Source organism: Indicator indicator, chromosome 19, assembly GCF_027791375.1.
Source record: "Indicator indicator isolate 239-I01 chromosome 19, UM_Iind_1.1, whole genome shotgun sequence".
NCBI classification, from domain to species: domain Eukaryota; kingdom Metazoa; phylum Chordata; class Aves; order Piciformes; family Indicatoridae; genus Indicator; species Indicator indicator.
In genome coordinates this window covers 11344952-11367191 of record NC_072028.1, presented here as the reverse complement: position 1 = coordinate 11367191, position 22240 = coordinate 11344952, and the positions used below count along the sequence as shown (strand labels likewise).

The 22240-nt window shown below is 43.1% G+C and overlaps 2 protein-coding genes across 3 annotated transcripts in view; both read right to left on the bottom strand.

The window, feature by feature from the left end:
• Window positions 1-13688, bottom strand: part of PHLPP2 (PH domain and leucine rich repeat protein phosphatase 2) — a 28396-nt gene extending 14708 nt beyond the window's left edge. The window contains exons 1-6 of the mRNA XM_054389608.1: window positions 13536-13688; window positions 12884-13128; window positions 5152-5285; window positions 3620-3810; window positions 3067-3192; window positions 1727-1881 (exon numbers count right to left, since the gene is read on the bottom strand). Coding sequence (XP_054245583.1) covers window positions 1727-1881; window positions 3067-3192; window positions 3620-3810; window positions 5152-5285; window positions 12884-13128; window positions 13536-13673 — 989 coding nt within the window. The 5' untranslated portion in view covers window positions 13674-13688. The remainder of the gene's footprint in view (window positions 1-1726; window positions 1882-3066; window positions 3193-3619; window positions 3811-5151; window positions 5286-12883; window positions 13129-13535) is intronic.
• Window positions 13689-15640: 1952 nt separating this feature from the next.
• The window catches only part of AP1G1 (adaptor related protein complex 1 subunit gamma 1), a 43919-nt gene continuing 37319 nt past the window's right edge, over window positions 15641-22240 (bottom strand). For both annotated transcript variants that reach the window (XM_054389882.1, XM_054389881.1), the window contains 2 exons: window positions 21994-22092; window positions 15641-19607 (listed from right to left, as the gene is read on the bottom strand). In XM_054389882.1, the coding sequence (XP_054245857.1) occupies window positions 19506-19607; window positions 21994-22092 (201 nt within the window). In that variant the 3' untranslated portion in view covers window positions 15641-19505. The remainder of the gene's footprint in view (window positions 19608-21993; window positions 22093-22240) is intronic.

The following is a 22240-nucleotide window of genomic DNA, read 5'->3' as shown; positions in this document are numbered from 1 at the left end:
ATGTGCATGCACACAAACACTTATCAATGAAGATCAGATATGTAACGTTTCCCAGAAAAAGGAGACACAGCAAAGGCAGTATGTTGCATAAAAAATAAGCCAGGAGACAAAACACAACAGTGGGGTTATTCAATTTCCTTTGGTTAACATCTCCCCTTTCTGTTACTATTTTTTGTGAAAGCTAATTACAGTTATAGCTAATCAGACTCCTAGAGCTTCAAATATTTCCTCAGAGTAAGAGATCTGATCATTGTAAAAAATTCTGCTGTTCAGAATTGTCAGTCTCTAGGCATGGGTAACATCTATTGCAAGTGAGTAAGTTTGGAGGCTGTGACCTATTAAATAGCCTAAAAACCTCACAAAGAACATCTTCTCAAAAGGCAATGAGCAGCCTTAAGTGGGCTACCTAACGCTACCTTGTTTATTCAAGACTGTGTGAAGTGAGGGCTTCTTTTATGGCTTTTGTTTGTTTGAGGATTTCAGCTTCATCAGATAGTCACTGCCAGGGAAAGAGTCGAGTTTCTGACATGTCAGATCTCTTGATGACTACATGCAAGGTCAAAAGAAATTTCAAGCCCCTTTGCTGATCCTGTGAACCAAGGATACCGCATTTTAGAAAATAAATTTCTAGTATGGTTTGCAACATCATACAATGTATTTGAAGAGAGAAGCAGAAAGCAAAATCTTAAATTATTTTAAGCAGTCTTCCCAATAATAGAATCTATTACAATTCATTAGTTAGAAACCATTTAAACAAGTTTGGAATCAAAACCAGACTAGATTGGCTCCCAATGAAACAGCAAAGAACTCCCAGAGGAAGCAGTCTTTTTCCTGTATACTCTCACAGATACCTAGGTATCTCATGATTTTGTAGGAAGAAATCACTTGGTAACAGGCCCCTAGAGGTAAACTAAACAATAACACACACAGACACACGCACAAAAAAAAAAAACAAAAAAAAACAAAACCAAGCCCTGCTGTTTTGCAAAGTTTCTCCAAATTCATTTTTCTTAAGGCACAACGTGTCCCCAACACAGAGCCATTTGACAGCATTACTTCAGGCTTCCTAACGACTTTCAAAGAGTGACTCCTTCAATTCTTTTCAGCATGGCTAGCATAGATATCAACAGACTAATCGTTCTCTAGATTGTTATGGTTTTCAGAAATGAACATTTATTAAGACTCCTTCACTTACCTGACTATGTCATGCTTTCATACCACCACACAACTGCTACTCTCTTAAAAGCAGATCATTACCAGTTCCCAAAGCAAAGCTGCAGGCCCTCTGCCAATTCCAAATGTGCATTAAGAACTTACCAAAACAGGCTTTTTCAGATCTTCCTACAAACACTTACCCACAACAACAGCATTATGCTTTCCCTCACCTTTTATTTTACCCACCAAGATACTCTCTGTTTAGCAAGCAGCCTTCTATTAATATTGCATCTTGTTGATACAAATGGCACATTGCACCACATGGCTCATCTCGGATCAAACTTAGCACAAAGACTGTGGAAGGGAGGTCATGAACACTGTGAACTGTAGGAAGGTTATGCCTGCCTGTGCTGTTCAGTTTAACTTCCTATCTCCCTCATTTTTCAGTTTCCCCAAGATCATCCTTTTTTATAACCCACATGAAAATGGCCAACACACTCCCTCTCCTCTTCATCCCTGGATACACATATCAAGAACTCCAAATGTAGAAGAAAATTACTTCTTTGCAGACCTGCAAAGAGAGTCAAGACTCCCTGCTCCACTTGATCTCATAAAATTGTGTCGTAGGTTGAGGTAGACAATGTCTTGACTGTAGAAGAGGTGCTCAGGTAGTTCCTCAAGGCTGTAGCATGAAAGATCAACCATGCCAAGTCGCATAGACACAACCTGAAAAGAAGAAGAATGAGCTGCAGCTGTGCAACAAATTTTCTCCAGAACAAACCAAACTGCTGTAATGCAGGGCCAAAGAGTGCAAGTAGTAAACAATTTGCAAGAATATGAAAGAATCTCCTTGTACCCACCAGGAAGAGTCCATGCAGGAATCTGAGTCCATGGAGCATGAGTTATACCATTTGCCACTAATGGCAAACCCTGTGACAAGGATGCATATCTGGATACCAACTAGGACACAGAAAATCCTGCTCTGTATGTGCAATAGGTGCCGAGTAAAAGCTAAGACTGTAAGAGAGACAACCTATTGGAGAAAACCAGCCTATGGCTGAGGAACTGCTGAGAAAGCATAATCTCTGAGTGCCTTCCAAAGGGGCAAGTAGCATCAGGAAGCAGTTGACTTTCTGGTTCAGAACCCCTGCACAGCCTAGCTACTTCTTCCAACTTTCTTTTGTTAGCTTATTCAAGGTATAATATTGGATTGTTAGTAACGTTATGATTAAAAGACTTTGTAAATGATTGTTTCTTAAAGTCTTTGCAAAGAACTGATCTCCATTCATTAAGTGTGCTTTGTTTCAAAGTCTTTGGTGCTTCATTCCAGATTTCATGACCTGCTTTTATCTTGAACCTATTGCCCATTTCATGGTATTATATGTGTGTGTATATATATTTGAGGTCGAAGTGTAGCTTAGCATTAAGCTATAACCATCTAATTGTACTTCAATGTGGAATAAGGGTGAAACTCTGAACAAGCTACACTTCCCTTGCTGACCTATGATCTCTGTGTTAAACTTACCAGGGTAGCCCTATGCCAGTCTAGGGCACAGTTCAAAGCAGATGAAAGTATGGCAATGTGTGCCATTTATGGGTTTCTGTGGCTGTAAAGTCAGTCAGTTCCCAGGGTTTACTCTGTGACTGACCTGTGACTAGCTACTCTCAAGAAGTGCAGTGGGGGTGAAAAAAATGCAGGACTGCTACTCGATATTGCACAGGCAGAGAAAGAAGAGAAGGCTAAAAGAAAATCTCTGTAATCCTAAGCACCTAAGAGAGAGAAAACTGGCAAGTGTCCTAGGGTCCTTTCTCCAGCATCCTAGCTTCATCTTAGCCTGCATATCAAGCCTGTGTCAGAAAACCCTTCTTACCCCCCCACTACCCGAGGCACTGCAGCCTCCCGGGCCTCACCGTGGACGCCTGTCGGTGCCACCTCTGGCACTCTGCCAGTGTTTCAAAGGAGACATGGTATGTCTGGGCTTGTGCTCCAGCAGATGTGAAAGCAAGCGTGTACTGCCGGCGCTTCATCTCTTCCACCTGCAAAGGGAGAGTTGAAAAGAAAACAGGCTGCCTAAACCCCAATTACAGCAGATCTGAAGCCTGGGGTGAGGCATTACCAACTACCAGTAACATCATATTTTTGATGAAAAGACAGTAGTAAAGTTATTGGAGAAAAACACAGAAGCAAATCCTTCTGAACAGCTTTCTGCTGAAGTAAATCCAAGAAGTAATAATTTTCCAGAATGCCCATTCACAGGACTGGCTAAAGTGAAAGCAGAACTAGTGTCTCTCCATTTTATTAGCTTTAAGACTACTTTCAAGCAAAGCAAGTAGAAAGAGAAGTACAACTCTCTGCACAGGTTAATGCAATAATTTGTTATATTAACTTCTTGTGAATAATACCCATCATTATAACCCCTTCTTCCTTTCTAAGCCACAGGAAGCTATCCAAAAGAAGTCTCACCTTTCCTCCAACAAGAGGCAAGATGTGCATCTTCCCCGTGTGGCTGTCTTTCACAGAGGACACAATGAGGCACGTACCACAGAGCATCACCAAGCGCTCTGCCCACTTGTGCAGCTGGGTCTTTCCCTTGCGTACATTATAGACACCAGAGAGCAGGATGCGATCTAACTGCTCCACTTGACATGGCTTTTCTGAAGAAAAAGGGGACACTGGCATTTACTCTCCATTTATTCTTCATTGGCAGCAGTGACTACAAATACCAACACAGCTGTACTGTTCAAGATTGGTTATTGTAAAGAACAAATAAAGACAAATTGCACATTAAATAAAGAATCTCGTGCAGAGGACGAGCAACTTCCTCAGTCAGGGTAGCAATGTCTGACAAACCACCAAGGAATGCCTTCCAGGACAGCATTTTAACAGCTGCCACACAGTGTGTTTTAATCTGCTGGTAATTACAGACTGGGGCAAATTTACATCCTTGCCAAACATCCCTCATTCAGATGCAATAGAAAAGCAATTTCAAACTCTTGTTGAGTCAGCTAAAATCACAGTAACCACCAAATAAGTGGCTTCTACTGGGCTTTAAAGGAAGGCCTGAAAAATCAGCTACAGAATAAAGTTATTTCCCTGAAGATGACTGAAGTGAACGGACTCCAGCACTGACTGTTACAGCTGTGTTGTGTGCAGTGTTAAGCTATGACTAAACAGCAAAGCAGAATTCTGCCTCAGCCTTCTAATCCACACTTACTTTAGGTCATCTGACCTCAGTTTTTATAAGACAATGACAAATCTCCCAGATGCTTTTCAGGATTCTGTCTACTGTTTATACCATCTTACTGGCTAGGAAAGATTCCCAAACAGTCACTTAAAAGAACAGGAATATGTCTGACCTGATTGACCTATGAGTCTCTCTGGAGAAGGAGACTCCACAACCTCTCTGGTCCAGTGCTCTGGCACCTTCCAAGTAAAAGTTTCTCCTTAAGTTCCAGTGAAACCTCCTGTGTTTTGGTTTGTACCTGTTGCCCTATCACCTGTTGTCCTATCATTGGCCACCACCAAGAAGAGCCCAGCCCCATCCTCATGACCTCCACCCTTAAGATATTTATATGCATTGATAAGATTCCCTCTCAGTCTTCTCCCTTCCAGGCTGAAGAGCCCCAGGTCTCTCAGCCTCTCTCAGTAAGAGATGCTCCAGTGCCGTAATGTTTCTGTTTTGAACTTTTCTGCAATCATTCTCATACCCATAAGCAACATGAACCTGCAGGTATTTATATTACTCTATCCTGCCTTGCAGTCAGAGGAGCTGTGGTGCTGTCTTTTCTCAAGCCATAGACACGGATTAAGAAAACAAGAGAATGGTTTTCACATTGATCTTGAAAATTAATTTTTTAAAGAAATGCTTACTGGTACTTTGGGTGCTTGACATAGCCATCTATAAGCCAAATAGTTCAGGGATGTGGGCCTCAGCTGAGTTTGAACTCACAGCTAAAGCTACAGGAACAGTGACAGTGACACACACAATTTCTTACCACTGAAAAAGCGAATCATGCAGCTGAGATCAGAGTTTGCTGCCTCTTCCTGCATTCTGACGGGATCATCAAAACCCAACTGAGCCAAGTAGTCATACACAATCTGAAGGGGTTTTTCTGTGGGCTCCAGCCTCCTGTCAAAACATACAAGAAAGTCGTTTGAGAACACAAAAACATTAAAGGAGTCTCATCACAGCTAAAGCGTAAGGAATACTGACATACAGGTTCTGCTCCCCTGAAAAGGTCTGGCAAGCATGGATCCTTGGGGTCTGTGCTTCCTGCTTGTCAAGTAGCACTTGAATTACATTGCACAAGGGAAAAGCAGTAGGCATCAGCCATACAAGAATCTTTCTTCAACCAGAAATACAGTAACTCCTCATTCAAAAATGCTTACACTGCATAACCATTTCCAGTTTGTAAGGTATCACCCAGGGAGTTTCATTGGTTTGTGCACTGCTTTTCTACCAATGACATCAGAATATAGAGAAAGAACAGTGTGGGTTGGAAGGGGCCTTTAAAGGTCATCCAGCTCAACCCCCTGCTATGAGCAGGGACATCTTCAACTAGATCAGGTTGCTCAGAGCCCCATACAACACCACACTCTGCAATACATGACTAATGCCTTTGGCGACTAAGCTTGAAATTTCAGTGGATGAAATTCAAGTTTGTTTGGTAAGACCTGTTTTCTAGTGAACTTTGTTGACTGGCAGACATCATTTATACTGCACGTCTTAACATGAAATATTTTATTTCTCTATGTACCAAATCTTTTCACTTCCTCCCAACTGAAGAACAAAAGCCTTTCTGATTCTTTTTAATGATTATACTACAATATTTCCACTACTACTGACGACTTTATCAGTGCCATTTCTTAATTAAGGCAGGTCTGATTTCATAAACCACACATTTACAAGTATACCATGCAACATTTACAAGTATACAGTCATCCAGATTTCTGCAGTCAACAGGGCACACCTCAAGAAGGAAAATTATGTCTGGTACCTCAAGCACATACACTGCAACTCTTTCACTTCACACATAGGACCTCTGGATCAGAAACAGGATTACCCTCAAAGTTATAGTCTAAACCAACAGTTTCTAGTCTGAAACAACAATGCAGTTAATGTGCAGCTGATCCAGAAAACTAGTTCTTACTGCTTAAGGTTTGCTAAGCCTCATTAGGGCAACTTTTCTCCCCCCTTTTCTTTCACATGGCAATGTAACAGCTTACTAGCCAGAAGGCTGTATATGAAATTATGCCCTTTCACAAACTTCAAAATCTGTATCTTGGAGCCTCTACTGGTTAATAAACCATGTTAGGCCTTGCAGACTCCAGTCTCTAGTCACAGAGAGATAATCAGAAAGATAAGGGCAAATTTCAACCCATAAATAGGCTTTATTTGACAGACAAAGAAGGAAAACCTTGATCTGTATCTTCAAATCCACCCAAAGTATTGCTCCCTGATAGAGTCAGCTTGCTTGGAAATCTGCTGTTATTGCTTCCTTGAATGGACTGCGAGGATTTAAATTCTAGTTTATGAAATATCAGCTGCCTTAACCAGCAGAAAACCTTCTTTATTCATATACCAATCCCTATCACCGGTCATCATTTTGGGTTTATTTTTAGGAGCTATCCTAATTTTGGGATGCTTCCAATGTGAGCAAAAGCAATGGCAGAGATAACAATGTGACATGTACATACATATACTCCAAAACTGATACATCAGAATAATAGTCATTGATCAAGTTAAAGTTCAAGATGTAATCAGAGGACTGTCAGCAATGCAGGCCATTGCTGCTGCTACTGCTGGCCTGTTGGGGGTTTTTGTGGTGGTGCTTTTTTAAAATATATACTAAAACACATTTGGAAAAGTGCCTTTCCTTTCTGTCCCTTCTTTAAACCAGTAAAGAAAAGGAAATTAACAGCTCACCAGTGTAGTTTAATGCAAATTCACATGAATTTCAGCAGAAAGCAGAACCCCTCCCCAGGCCTAGCTATTCCCTCCTGTTAACCAAATCAGATGCTGTGACATACATGTATGATAAAGACAGCTTTTGCCACATGCCCAATTACTTGTTAATACCTTTTTTGATGGGAAAAAAATTGTGAAAGCCAGATTCACCTGATTCTTCCAAAACAAACTGAACAAATGATCAGAATCCACATGAATTTAAGGCATGTAATGCCAAATTACAGAGCTCAGATGATTACTGCTGTTCAACTTGCCAACAATTCAGTACAGATATTTCTATCCCATTACACTGACTAGAAAATGAGTTTAATCTCCATGGTAGGTACGGCATGAAAGCACACAGAACAGTAATGGAAGACTTTAAATACGTACTTTTTCCAAAGTCAGCCCATACATTAGCATTAGTAACATGGAGATGACAATTCTGAATTAAAAAAAAAAAAAATATTTTTTTATCACTGACTCAATGCACTTGGAACAAGCTTCTGGAGTGACCATCTAGTCCAACCCTCCACTCATTAAGGGCCATCTAGACATTGTCATGCAGAATTTTGTCCAGTTGGGTTTTCAGTATCTTGAAGGAGAGAGAATCTGCAATCTTTCTGGCAACCTGTGCCAGTGCTCCATCACCCAGACACTGGAAAGTGTTTCCTGATGTTCAGAGGGAATCTCCTATGCTTCAGTTTGTGCTCACTCAAACTTTGAAATACTTTAGAGAGCTTATAAACAAGGATTAGGTTCATGCATTCCAAAATAAAATGGAAAACATCTACCAAAACAAAAATAAATCCCACCCGAATAGGAAAACAGCAGTTGAGAACAGAAATTCAAACAGTGCTTATCACCAGCCAGTAGCATCACCTCTGACACTGCTTATCTTCTTGGGACTCCTGGAGTAAGATCAGGGAAGGTAGAGCCCTTTGTACAACCAGCATGAAAAGCTGATTCATGAAATGCCTTTCTCTCCCTGTTTTGTGAGACAGACACAAGACAAGAGCTTGGCTCATGAGAGCGTAAAGTTACTAATGCTTCACTTTTGCAAAGATTTCTTCAGTTTGAATGCAGGCTCTCAGTCTTTTTTAGGGCATTCTATCAAGATCTAGAAGCTTAGAGCCAAGAACTTACACAAATTTGTAACTGAGGTTTATGCTACCATTTAATTTTTTTTTTTTTTTTTGCTACAGAGAGCAGTGGTCTTGAGGCCAAGCTTTCAAAAGAGCTTTCTGAGGTCATCTTGGAGTGACAAACCTGAATGTCTGTCTCCTAGCTACTAGAAACTGGAATAAAGAGTAGACTGCACCAAACAACGTTGACTTCCAACACACTAAACCCTAATGCATCTGCATCCTTCAGTGCAGAATCCAAGAGTATGAGAGATTTGACTGGCTCTCCAAATAGCTTGCCTCAGTCTTCCCTGACTACCTCTGGATCCCAAGCCTTCTGCTATTAAAGCCTTATACTTACCACTAAATAGCTTTTCCAACGTGTGATCTGTGGGTCAGGAACCATAAATGCTTGAGTGTCACTCACAAAAAAGCTACCTCAAATAGACTGCATCTAGATATCATAGAAAAAACCCTAAACAAGACACTCAAATGTTACAATTTGGTTGCTGAACAGACTGAGGCTTTCTTGAGTGTGCACTAAGCACACCAGACTTCAGAAAGAACCTTGACATAGTAAAAGAATAAGCACGTTTCACATGACACAAATTGAATCACAGTTCTACAGGCTGCTCAGCACTCTCTGAGGTACAGTACTGTGGCTTACCCTCCTGGAAAAGCTGCATAGTATCCCAACTGCCTCTTCTAGAGATGAGACCTGTGTTTTTTTCATTATTTTTATCCTTCTCATCTTTCAATTCAGCAAGAAGTGAAGAACTGCAAAACGCTAATTTGAAAACCCCTTAATTTTCTATCTTGTCCACATAAAGTCAAATGATGTGCTTCTTGAAGATAACATGTTAACACAATGCCCCTGGTCTCGTTCCTTTTTCAAAAAAGCCACATACAAAGGAACATTTGCAGTAATACCTATTCAAGTCTAATTGCCTCACACATCAATCTCTCTGGCCATGCTACCATTCCTATCTGAAAACCAATCAAAAGTGCAGTCTGCACAATTTCATCATCTAGGTTTGCTATCACTGGCTGGAAGACAAAAGCCTGACCAAATAGGTAAAGTCTTCTGAATTCTTCAAGTTGTCTGCACAACTCTGCAAGTTGTTCAAAGTTCACTATTTGGAAAAACAATTTGAGTTTACAGAAAAATCTACACCTAAAAAGTCATGAGTATGCAATGACTGGCCACTCTGCAGATCATACACACATTGTGATGGTTTGAAACTGTCTTTTTAATTTTTCCTTGCAAAGTTCAGAACAGAGAAAGTGAAAGAGTGTAAATAAGTCACTATTGGGTGTAAGAAAGCAAAATACTGATTGTTCTAAACACTTCCATTGGATAGATAGAAATGTTTAAGAACTATTACCCAAAACAAAGTAGGCATTCTGCACATTCTGCATTCTGCAGTGGGGGCAGTTGCTGGGCTGTCTGGCTGCTGTTTTCTTCTTCTTCTCTTCTGGCTGAAGATAACACACACTGACCTTGGCAGCTAAGTTAACAACCTTCTGCTCTAACTAACTCTGCTTTCTGTCCATGGGGGGGTCTGGAGGGGAAGCTCCTGGAGAGGGAGGCCCCTTTGGGAAGGGTCCCCTCTGGGGGGAAGCAAAGGAAGATTGGTTGTGCTTTTTCTGTTGATTGTATATATTTGTGAATGTTGTGAATTTTGTATATTTGTACATATTCATTGCATTTCATCATAGATTGTAGATTCTGCTTTGTAAATACAGCTTTCATTTGCTTCCAGACTGGGCTAGCCTGGTTATTGTCAGTGGGGGGGGAATTTCAGCTCACACTGACACACACATCAAGCATGAAGACCTGATGGGAAAAGTATTTGACTCCCAGCTCCCCAGCCAGAGAGTGTGACTCTCCCAGCAGTAGCTATATGCTGGGTCTGTGATCCAGGAAACACAGTGCAGGGTTCAGGCATTTAGCTCATCACAAAGGGCTCTGTACAAAGAGCAGTGAACAAACCAGCTCATTACCTACAGACTGTATTCAAACCAGGGAGTAATTCATCAAATGCCTTTAGAGATGTTCTGGACACCTGACTGAATGGATCACTGTTCCAAGTTCTTGCAAGAGCCATGTGATCCACTACCAAAATCTAGAATAGGCCAAGAAAGTGCAAACCAAACGCAGTATCTGTAATGGCAGTTTCCATACAGAATTTCCTTACTAAACTGATCAAGGCTGACAGGTTCCAGAAGCAACAATTACAAGCTTTCTCCCTTTGAGAGAAAGCAATGTGGTGTGAAACCCAAACTGGTATATGATCACATTAGAAACGTAAAAACTCATCTTGCACCCAGTGCAATACACGTTAAATGCAAGCACACATGGAGAGCACCCTGGCTGTCACAGCAGCTGCTATTTGATACAGGCTGTTATACCCACCTCAGTATCACGTATCAGGTATCAGCCACTTCTACTAGTCAGAGAAGCAGCTCCGTTAAGTGCAAGTGCAAAAGGTAAGGAGATAGAAAAGCCAACAAAAAGTAGTAACAGTTCCACAACTCCTGCTGCAGCAGTAGCTCCTCTTCACAAGCAAGAGACAAGTTTTCAAATCTGGTAGTTTAAATTTTCGCCATGAAAGGTGTTCAAACCAAAGACGATATCCGTGCTATTTTTGCTTAATTCTACCCTCTGCAAGAAGGTATAATTCCTGAATAGGAAAGGGAAGTTTCTATCTAGGAGAACTCTAAAGATCCTTGAGGTGCACTGTGGAAGTTAAAAAAAAAAAAGAATATTCTGACAGAAACTGATTCTCTGACACACACTCAAAACCGAAAGGCAGAACGATCACAAGGACATCACTAAGTGTTTAAAGTGAATATAAAATAATGTTTCTGTTATTATTCTGTTTACTGTCCAGCTTTTAGTCTTCTGAGTCAGGCAGCTCATTAACCTTTGCCATACTCAGCTTCTGAAACCAAGCCACCTACTGATATTAAAAGGGCAAAAAATTCAGGAGTTGTTTGGGAGATAAAGGTACCTATGGTAAAATGCAATCAGACACTTAACACAGTAATTTGTACTTGCAAACATACTATTAAATAATCATCAAACTTTATTCAGAGATGGAATAATCTCAGCAGGGCATGGGGATATCTTGAGCATTCTGTCATCTTCCTGTGGACATGCAAGCAGGTACCACTTGGGCCTGCTTCCTGTTACTAACGCAGATAGTACTGAAGCAATACTGGTAACTCCCATTTCACTACTGAGAACAGCCCTAGCAGGAAGTAATCCAAGGATCTCTTCTGTGGCAAATATGTTCTGAGAACCACAAAGAACAGACACTCCATAATCAAGAACCCCCCCATGAAATTTAAGATGAAGCTTGACAAAGTGCTAGACATACCAAGAGGCAGCAAGAGCAGGAAGCAAACATTTACAACTTGGTATGTGCTTCCAAAACACTGGTAATGGGCTAAGTCCCTAATCTGGTGCAAAGCCTGCCCCAAATCAGACAGGCATGGCTACCAGGAGAAGAGACAGACACTGAATAGAATTCAAACAGAAAAGCCATTTCATAAACCAAAAAATGTCAAAATGTTCCTCTCTAAACATATCTACTAGCTTTACCTATACCTTTTTCATGACCTGAAGTAAAGAGTCTGCTGTTTCTACATGCTGGAAAATCTCACTGTATAGAGTCCTAAATAAGCCAATTTCCTTATAAATTCTTCAGGCAACAAATGGAGATTTTCAGCTGCCTTGATAGGTACATTCAAGCGTCCATCTATCCTCATACTAAGTTTTAACCACGTCCTATTCTCTGCATCTATTGCCACAAGCACTCCCTCCAGACCTGATCAAACATATGCCATCCTTTTAAAATTTGGACATGTGCAACTTGTGACTTCCGTTTCACTACAAAAAAAAAAAAAAAAGCTACTAGCTCTATTCAGCCTACAGTGTCTATACTGCTCAGCCTTCTAGTAAGCCCCAAGAACAGGAGTGGCAACTTTATAACTTAATCTTAACCCCAGAAGAATAAGTGCAATGTCTAAATCCTAACAAACCTAATAGGAACTTGTAAACCTAGAGGAGCATAAAGTTCATGCATATTAAACCCTGAGCTGTCTATTTTCAGCCTAAATCAACTGCAAGCATAAAACGTGTAATCTGATGCTTAAGCCTTCTTTATATAACCTTTACTACACTATCTTTCTCTCTGCCTTTAATTATTTACCTGGAAACTTTTCTTAAAAAAAAAATTACCAATGCATAAATATTACAAAACATAACTGTTAAAGTACCTTAAATGTTTTGCTGACTCAGAATTTGCTTACAGCCTCTTATATAGCTCACATTTTCTCAACTCTACAATGTCCATAATGCAGAACATAAGAGATGTGTATCAACTGCAGCCTCTACCTATGAAATGGGATATTTGTAATTGGTGCACCAGCCAAACACTCCCAGTTAAAACACCTAGGGCTTAACTAAGAGATGTGTAAAAGGCACACTACTACTTCATTTTTATCAATTGCTTTGCTCAAGGTTGTACCCAGCTGCTATCACCTCTGTCTGCTCCATACCTGCCCTGCTATATGGGCAGGCACACAGTGTAGCCCTGCAAGGCTATAGCAAATATTTCTCTAGCAGATTCATTCTTTTCCAGTCCTCACCTGACCAGGTCTCCATGAAGTTGCAAGAAGAGGTTTTTCCTCCCTTCTCCATCACAGATCTCAGATGCTGGGGTGTCCACTGTGCAGAGGACCAAGCGCAAATCTGAAGCAGCAGCAACTGCAGAATCTCGCCCATGCACATACACGCAGCCTCGTCCTACGTCTTCCTTCAGCCAGCCCCTCTCATGGGAACCAAACCGACTCCTGTTCAAACAGCTTCTGCTCCCGTTGCGCTTCACGTTTCTCTGCGAGACAGCACAAACCCGAGCGTCAGCTGCAGCCTCTGCGTCTGGCTGCCCTCCTCCTCCTCCTCCTCCCTCGAAGGCCGCAGTTGACCGCTCCGAGCCCCGTCGCGGGGCTCGCAGGCAGCCCCGCTGCACAGGCCGCGGGCGCGGTAAGGCCCGGGGGCGGCCGGACCCCGAGAGCCTAGCTACGTTCGGGAGCCGGTTGCGCCGGCCTGGAGAGTGCGCCGGGCCGGGTCGCGTCACGGAACGCGGCCATGGGGAGACCCCGGCCCCAGCTGGTCATCCCGCCAAGGTCAAGGCGGGCAGCACCAAGAAGCCGAGGCAGCCCCGCCGCAACGAGTGGCCTCCCCCCCACCCCCCACTGAAATGCCAGCCCAGCGCGGCGCAGGCCCAGGCCCCCTCCTCACCTTCAGCACCCGGATGCCGCCACGGGGCCCGGTCCGGCTCCCCCGCGGGCCGCCCGGCGCCGCCGCCTCGTCCTCCTCCGGCTGCGGCGTCTCCCTCGGTCTTGGTCCCGGGGCCGGCCCCGGCCCAGCCTCCCCCATCGCCGGCCGGACGGCGAGACCCCGGGCAGCGGCGGCGGCCCCGCCCCGGCTCCGCGCAGGTCCCTCCCCGGAAGCGCGCGGGCTTCCACCGCCCCCGGCTCAGGTCCCGCTGGGCTCCGGCTCCGATCCCAGCTCCTCCATCCAGGGCGAGCCGCAGCCCCTCGCGGGGCTGGCGAAGGGCAGCGCTCCGGTGAGGCGTTACCACACCAGCCCAGCGCATTGCGGAGCCAGCGCCAAGCCAGAGCCGTGGAAGCGTTCAGCACACGGCCGCAGCACCAGCGGCAGGCCACAAAACTCCTGAGCAGCATGAAACGCCGGTTCATCCGTGCGGGTTATACAGCTGCCTCGTGGAGGGGTGCAAGGCATGAACCGTTCACAGCCAGGCAAGGAAACAATTCACCCGCCTTCTCCCAAACCCTCCATCAACACGGTTTCCATCGCTTACCTCCAGTGTGTTACCACCAGCGTCCCAAGGCTGAAGTCAGCCAGAAAGTGTACCCGACCATCACCTTCCTCCCATACTATGCAGGTCCATCGTGCCAGCTTGGGCTTAGCTTGTGGCTGCTAATAATGACCATCTATTCCCTGTGCCTTTTACCAGAAGTTGTTAAAGGCATCGAAAGTGCTGATGTTCATGCCAGAACGGGATCAAGCATGCTGAAAATAAAAATTGAAGCTTCCCACTTTCCCCACAACCACCAATGGTTCCAAACATCAGCCTGTCATCGTATTTCTTTCTTGCTACACTCGTTCCTGGTCTTACTTGAGAGTTAAGTCTGAGCTTGCTTTCCAGATTGTCACCCCTGCTACTGTTACTGCACCAAGCACTCTCAGTTGTATTAAGTTTCCTTTCACGTCTTTTTTCCTGGTTTATCAGAGCTTTTTGCTAAACAGCACTATGGACACAGAGCACACATATGCTTCCGGGCACAGCTGATGTGCACAGCATCGCCCATGCCCAGGAGGAACACCGAGGAATAGCTTTCCAGGGCTCTGTCCTACAACAGAACTAGTACCCAAGTTGACTGACTCTGCACTGCCACACAAACCAGCAGTTTCTGACCCATTTCTGAACAAGACAGTATCTGGAGGGCTCTCCTATTGAAGAACAAGGAATTGACAGACTACCCCTCTTCTCAGCAAGGTTAAAGGTGCTCCCCAGCACTTTGTATTGATTCACATCATTAAATGAAGACAGGCACTGGGATAGCCACCTAACTATTTCTTAATGCTGCCAGACTACAGACAAGCTGTGAAGAATAAAGTCCTTAAAAATCAAAATTCCATTGGATTTTCTTTACAGACAAGCAGGATTACAACACATCTCTAGCGACAGCTTTGTACTTCTGCAGTTACACTGTCTTAACAGGATGTCCATAAAGGAAAGACACAGGGCAATGCAGAGACTCTACTCTGCAGAGCAGTGCAGTGATGTGTCAGAAAATATATGGAAAGTTACCTAATAAAAAAGTTACTGTGGCTGGAACATGAGAAGAACCTTATGGCAGGCATGTGAACAGACAATGAGGTTACAGCAATCCTTATCCAGAGGTGCATAGAGTGTAAGAGGGGAATTTTTAATCAGAAAGGGAACTGTAACCAATTCCAATGGCACACTGACAACAGCAGAAAAAAAAAAAAAACAAAACAAAACAACACCGTGTTCCCATCTCATCACACCCTTCTAGCACCTGGACAGGTACTGCTGCTAGTAACTAACAACCTCTCTTTTGGGGTGGAGATGGGGCAGCTGACATGAGCTGTTTATGCATTTTGTAGTTTTCACTCTTTTCACTCTCCAAAATTTCCTGGACAGTTTTTCAAGCTCTGCCTTTTATTATTTCCTATCATCTGACCTTGTCACAGTTGAACAGTAAGTACCAGTTAAGTCCTAGCCCACTGCACTTGCAAAAAGCAACAAGGCACAGTTTTAAATCATTGAATATTGACTCATTTTATTAGTCACTTCATAATTTGTTTCAACCAAAAGACAATACACACAGCAGAAGTCTAATGCATCCCATGTAAATGTTTACATCCGTTATGCTCCTCACTCAGCCTAAGACTCAGCAATTATTGAAATTTTTCACATTCCAAAAATAGGTCTGCAGAAGATAGCATGCCACTGGGCTCCCTGCTCAAATGGCATGTTTTTACTTGAAATTTGGTTGGGTTTGTTGGAATTTTGGTTTGGTCGGTGTGTTTGGTTTTTTTTTTTTTTTTGTACTATAGTGTCAAAGGATGGGATGGGCCTCTATGTAAAATGTAAATTACAACATCAGGAAAGAAAAAGGAATATACAGGAATAGAGTGAAAGTTCAGAGGGAAGCACTCCAGTAGCTCCTTCCCTCACAGCCCCCAAGTAGAAAATGAACACATAGAAAGCACACCAGCAGATCTAAAAAAAGCCATCTTCGCTGCTCCATCTTGCAGCTAGTACCAGCCGTGGGGAAGGCACTGAATCACCTTTCCTGGCTGTTTCGGCATCTTCTGCGATATTTTTCCAAGGTACTGTATAGGTGGCAGTCCCCTCACTGCTATTGCTTCAAAAGGTTGTTCAAGGCCATAATTTGTCTCATCAAAACCTGGACACAGTCAAATCTTAGGGCCTTTCCATGTCTCCTCTCCTTTCAGGCTCATTATGGACCCTATCCTTTCTGTCATTTTTGACTCAAAATACATTCACTTGAAAAAACAGACATTCAGTCTCTCCCAGCTCCAAAGTCTCCAACGCAGATATTTAGTAAGATTAGCAGATATTAGCAAGATTAGTCATGGAGTCTGTGTCTTGCTCCCTTTATATTCCACTCACACTGAATCAAGGGACCAGACCTGTAAGAAGTGTTGCATTCAGCTGGTAGAAAGATTTGCCCTATTTTTAGAGTATCTCAGATGCAGACATGTGAATACTCTCCAGTGACCAAACCCAGCAGCAGAAGCACAGAGCTTTAGAGATGCACTTTGGGGTCCAGGAGTGAGCAATGGTATCTAGTACTGCAGGTAAGAGAAGGTGGGAAACCCAGCCTTCTTTCTGGTCTAATGTTAGGACCCATCTCTCAGCAGGGAAATGAAAGAGCTCCAAGGGCAACAGCAATGTTTGGCTGCTACAAAGGATTACTTTGTAAGGAAGAGATGGCTTCAAGCAAAATGCATTTCAGGTATGGGCACTGCCTCCTTCAGCTCAAGTCAGAAGCATGTGACAAGCACCTGTTTCCCAAGTGAAGTACTGTGCAAGAGTGGCTGAGGGACTCAAGAGCATTGTAGGAGTTTACCCTACAGGCTTACCAGACAGTGACCAACCACAAAACCCAGCTGCTCTAGGGGACAGAGAACAGGTGCAACAAGAGGGAAAAGATAAGCTGTTCCAAACTAGTGTCTCACTTGGCCAGTTTGTTGCAGCATATTTACCTTCTTCTCCCCATCTGGTCTCTGCAGCAGTGCTCTTTCTCAGTAAAAAAATAACTGGAGATCGAGGTGTGCCAGCTTTCAGTCCAAGGGACCATGCACAATTCTGTGAGTAGAAGGGAGAGCTTATGGGCAGCTCAGAAACTAAGGCAGAGACTCTCCATTACTTTCACGTCTGGGACAACTTCAGAGCTCACTGGAGTTTAAATTGAACATACTCAGCCTTCAACACTGCAGAGTCTGAGCTAGTGGGGTGGTGAATAGCCACAACTGCAGTGAAACCAAAAGATAAATATTCAGCACCCACAAATGGACATTGATACACTCATCTTCTGCAGATTGGTTGCTTCGTGATACATACACTTCTAGCTGAAGCACAGTATTTATCTCACCACTGAGACCCAAGGCATGATCCTGCCACAACCTAGAGTTACTTTTAAGGAAATCATACACGATTCTTCTAGACTTTATAACCCTATGTTGATATCACTTCCAGTTCTTATTCAAAGGCCCAAACCTGTTTATTCAGTAAGGCAGCAAAAATGCCCTCCAAGAGAAGCTCAACTTGTTCCACTATACAAGATCAGCACTGAAGTCAGCGACAGTCAGTCCTCCATTATATAACTCAATGCAGTTAAAACCAAAGCAGACTGAATAACCTTTAGTGGCTTCCTGCTCCGAATTCAAGGAAAGAATAGGTCTTCAATTTTCCCTAAGTACACTGTGCACCACTCTTACCGTGTTTTTGGCAAGGACCAGAGCCTAGTGTTAGCACTTTTGCAGATGTAAAAGGCTATGTCTAAGCTTGCCATCAGAACACTGAACGATCACTATCTGAAGAGTCCTGGAACAGAAATAAAGCAGCTGTACTGTACTGACTGCTTCTTTTGCAAAAGCACTGGGCTAGAAAGCTAGAGTACCTTCAGCTTACCAGCACACTCATGGATTAAGATCTAAGATATATCCTCCTTTTTCCCTGAAGAGTGCTGAACATCAGAACACTATTGCCACAGTGTGCTTTATGTCCTTTACATTGCCTCCAAGAGAATTCACAGAACTGAACTACCTCCGCAGCAGTTCACACTAGGAAGTGACACTGAGCAAAGCTTTCCTCAAAGCATGCTGGACCTGACATCTTTAGATCTAAACATTCCAACAACTGGCTTCTGTTCAAAAACCTGTTCAGTTACTTTCAGTCTGAATCTGAACTAGCACATTACTGAAGGGGTGCAAGGAGCAAACTACAAGGATCAATCAAGTAACAAAATGGGAAAAGGTCTCTTTAAACCGCATGGTCTTTATTTCAGTGCCAATATTACAGATACAACACAAATATCCCAGTCAGAAGTAACTCAAATGGAATCCAGGGGATCTACAACAGATTCTAGAAATCAAAGTGGGGAGAAGGTCTGGAATAACTGGGAAGAGCAATTTTGCAGCATAGTTTCTGATGAGTCTCCCAGCAGGAACAGAACCCTTGCTCAAAGACAGATCAACAAAACCGAATATGTCTTTTCTACCCATAAACCACAACTAATGGGTTAAAAGACTTTGAAACCATCTGTGGTAGAAAACCAGCTGCTCCTTGGATCTCTACATCTCTCATACATCACTGCACTTTCTGGGGAAGCTACAGAAGACTGTCTGTGAATCTGTACAGCTGTAGCTACTGATGGAAAGAAAGAAAGAAAATTCAAGTGTAAGGTCTTCATTTCCAAGTACAGCACCAAAGCAATTTATCAGCTGTCACCAGCACCTCTTTTCCCACACTGTCCGAGGTTCAGAGATGAAGTCCCAAGCCCTAACTTGCTCTTGGTATGTATCACATAACTAAGAGGTGAGTGTATACAATAATGCACTGAATAGGCTGCAAGAAGCCTCCAGCCCCTTCAGACCCAGGCGATACAAGAAGAAAGAGGCAGGGCAGCCTGACATTCCCCACGTCCCCAGTCTGAGCCCCAGATGAAAATGCCTGAAGGAATCCAGCTAGTAATGAATGACAACACGCCTTGCCCACCCCAGAGGAAAAAGACAGCAGAAAGAAGGGGCAGCTGTTCACTTGCTGCAGAGAGAAGAAAGTTTCCCTGCTAGAAATTCCAGACTTCTCTTCCAACCAGGCTTTGTTTCTTTGCGAGGAGGGAGGGGGCAGGAGGGGAGGAGGGAATGTTGCTTCTGGCTGTGAACGCATGTGTGAGGGAGTGCACAGTAGCCTCCACAAGCTGCCAGCCTCATCAGCGGAGGAGAGGAGATTAGTCTTAACAGATATGCTTCAAAGTCAGCAATCACTTCAGGAAAATTCCTCCTCATCAGCAGGTCTCATCTGTTCCCCATGCCCACAGTGCAGTTTGGGGGATTGCCAAGGATCACAACCTTCTTCCCAGAGTTCTTTTGATTGGGTGGGGTGAGAATAAGAATGGTGCCAGAGCCTCACTGCCAAGACTGAGGGGGAAAGTTGTTGACTTCTGCTAGATCCTGCATTGCTGAGCCCTTGTGATTATATGTCAACTTGATCCGCATACGTAGTTGTTGCTATAAGAGAAAAGGCAAAAACAAAAAACAACAACACAAAACAAATTCAGGTCTCCATTAAGGGTCAGCAACCACCCCTCCACATACAGCTCCCCTCCTTTACTCCATGAATACAAAACATAGACCTTTCCTGGTCTAGGCAAACCTGCTTTAGCAGGGAGGGTGGACTAGATGATCCCCAGAGGTTCCTTCCAACCCCAACCATGCTGGGATTCTGCAGTTTCTCACAAGAGCTTGCTGGAAGGATGTGCATGGTAAACTACGACGCTGCAGATAAATGCTTTATTTGGTAGGATGTCAATTGGTCACTGTAACTCTCAGATCAGGTATAACCTCTCAGAAAAGCTATAGCACAGCTTCTACCCACACTTCTCTCTGCACTGGTCCTGTTCTCACATGCACTGAAATCCTTAAATACAAAAATAACTGCCTTGAAATCCCAGTTAGCAATGGGAAAAAGCAGGAGGCAGACCCAAACGCTGGCGATCTGCACTTCAGCTTGCAGAAAGAGGTACAATTTTCCATATTAGTAGCACTGTGAAAGAAATAGCCTAAGGAAGACTGGAAACAGAGTGAGTAAATGATGGAACAGCTCAGAAGCACAGAAGTTGTTTTACCCTCTGTCATTTGGCTGACATCCAGATACTAGGTGACCCTTAATAATAGCTCAAGCACAGTGTGCTCCCGCCAGGTTCCCTGTTCTCTCTCTCTCTCAAAAAAAAAAAGTTTCCCAAAAACCTTAAAAGCAAAAAGTTAGTTATTTCTGGCTCTTTTCCCCAGGCCTACAGGGAAATATGCAAAAGGGACAGCAGGAGGAAGAAAGGAGGACAATAACTGCTCCCACCACCAAAGTTGTATCACTAATAGGTTAATAATATCATTGTCAGTTTTTGTTATGTTTGGTGTTGCTTCCATCATTTTCAATCTGATATAAGGACAGTTCATGTCCAGGCAAACAGATCTTTTTTCACAAACTGACAGGACAAACAGCTACCTCCTAAACAGCCAGGCTTCCCAAGGTTGCCTCCCTTAGTATAGTTATCCGGAATGTTCTATCTCATGGATAGTTCTTGCAAAGCTGCACTTTCAGGCAGCAGCAATCTAAAGGGCAGTAAGAGATGCACAAATACCAGAGGTGGAAGAGTTACAAAACAGCAAGCAAGGAAAGCAGGCAGTAAAACACTGCTTTGCACCTCTGTACCCTGGAGCGTTCGTAGGAGTTGCAGTGTGCCAATGAGAATGCATCCCACTAGCTAGGTGTATTTCACCTTAGGGGTTCTGTATGGGGTGGATCTACTCAGACTTCTGGCACCTTACAGGAAAACTCCTACACCTGACAAGTTCAGAAACAAACTTTAAAGGTGATTTTTGAAAGCTGCTTAACAGCATCACAGAAATTCCTGCCAGATGCATACAAGACAAAGAATTATTGCTTCTGTGCCTTAATACTGGCCAAGGGGAGCACACACTACACAGACCTGGGAGATGCCTGGAAACCACAAAAAATATGCACTAGAAGACAGCCATTTCAGTGAAATCTTGGGCTGAGACTGAAGAATTTTCCCTAATTTGCACATCAGCTCAGCAGGAACACTTAAGATCTAAAGCAGTACAGAAGTGCTAATCTATGAAAATCTTAAGATGGTTTCAGATCTTAAGGTTGTCCCACAACAGAAGAAATATGTGATCTCAATTTTATTTTCTTTCCTGATTTCATCTGAATACTTTCAAAGCCTCTTGAAAGAGGACATGGACCATACCCCTCCCACCCCTCAAGTCTGTTGTACCTCAATCTTGAAGCCAGTCTCTGAAGGCTTTGAAGCAAATGGAATTATGCTTAAATCACACCTAAAGATTCTTTCCATCAACTGTTTAAAACTACACTCTTCATATTAAAAACAAATTACACCACTCCAGAAAAGAAACAATTTTGTTAATGTTAAGGATTAAGCTATTTTTCGTGTAACAAACACTTCAAGTAATACCACTGCAGAAAGCAGACACAAACGTTGAATATATTTATGTGGCCAGATATTTGCCCTTCAGATATTACTTTTACAACTCATACAAACAATGGGTTGAGCCCCTCTAGAAAAAGCCATCTAAAAACCTTGTTCAGTCACTACTTCAAAGCAAGAGACATTAAAAATTCAAGAAGATAGCAAAGCTGTTTTAGTGGTACAACCAAAGAGAAGGCCAAACCTGTCCCCAAGACTTCCCATCTTTTATATAACTTCTTCCTAACCCTAACCAAAATGACTATCAGTAAAAAAGACATGATTAACAACCTCATTCCCTATTTCTCATCAGAGATGCATCCCTAACTAACCACTAAATGCATGATCCTAAGACAGTATCTTTAATGACTGCTCGTGGAATCACTCACCTTTTGTGGATTCAGGACTTTAATGACCTGTGTGATGGTCCCCGAGTTAAATGCAGGGATGACACTGCTGCTGGGAGACAGAAGCTGCAGCTGGAACGTCTGAAAAAAGGGCAAAGAGGAAGCAATGTGATGCTCAATCAAGCAGAACAAAAACTGATTTGTTTGCACCAAGAGAAACCAAGTTAAGAGTTCAGTTTCTGGCCCTGAATAATCAGCTCTTCAGTTTCCTGTATGTAAAGAACAAAAT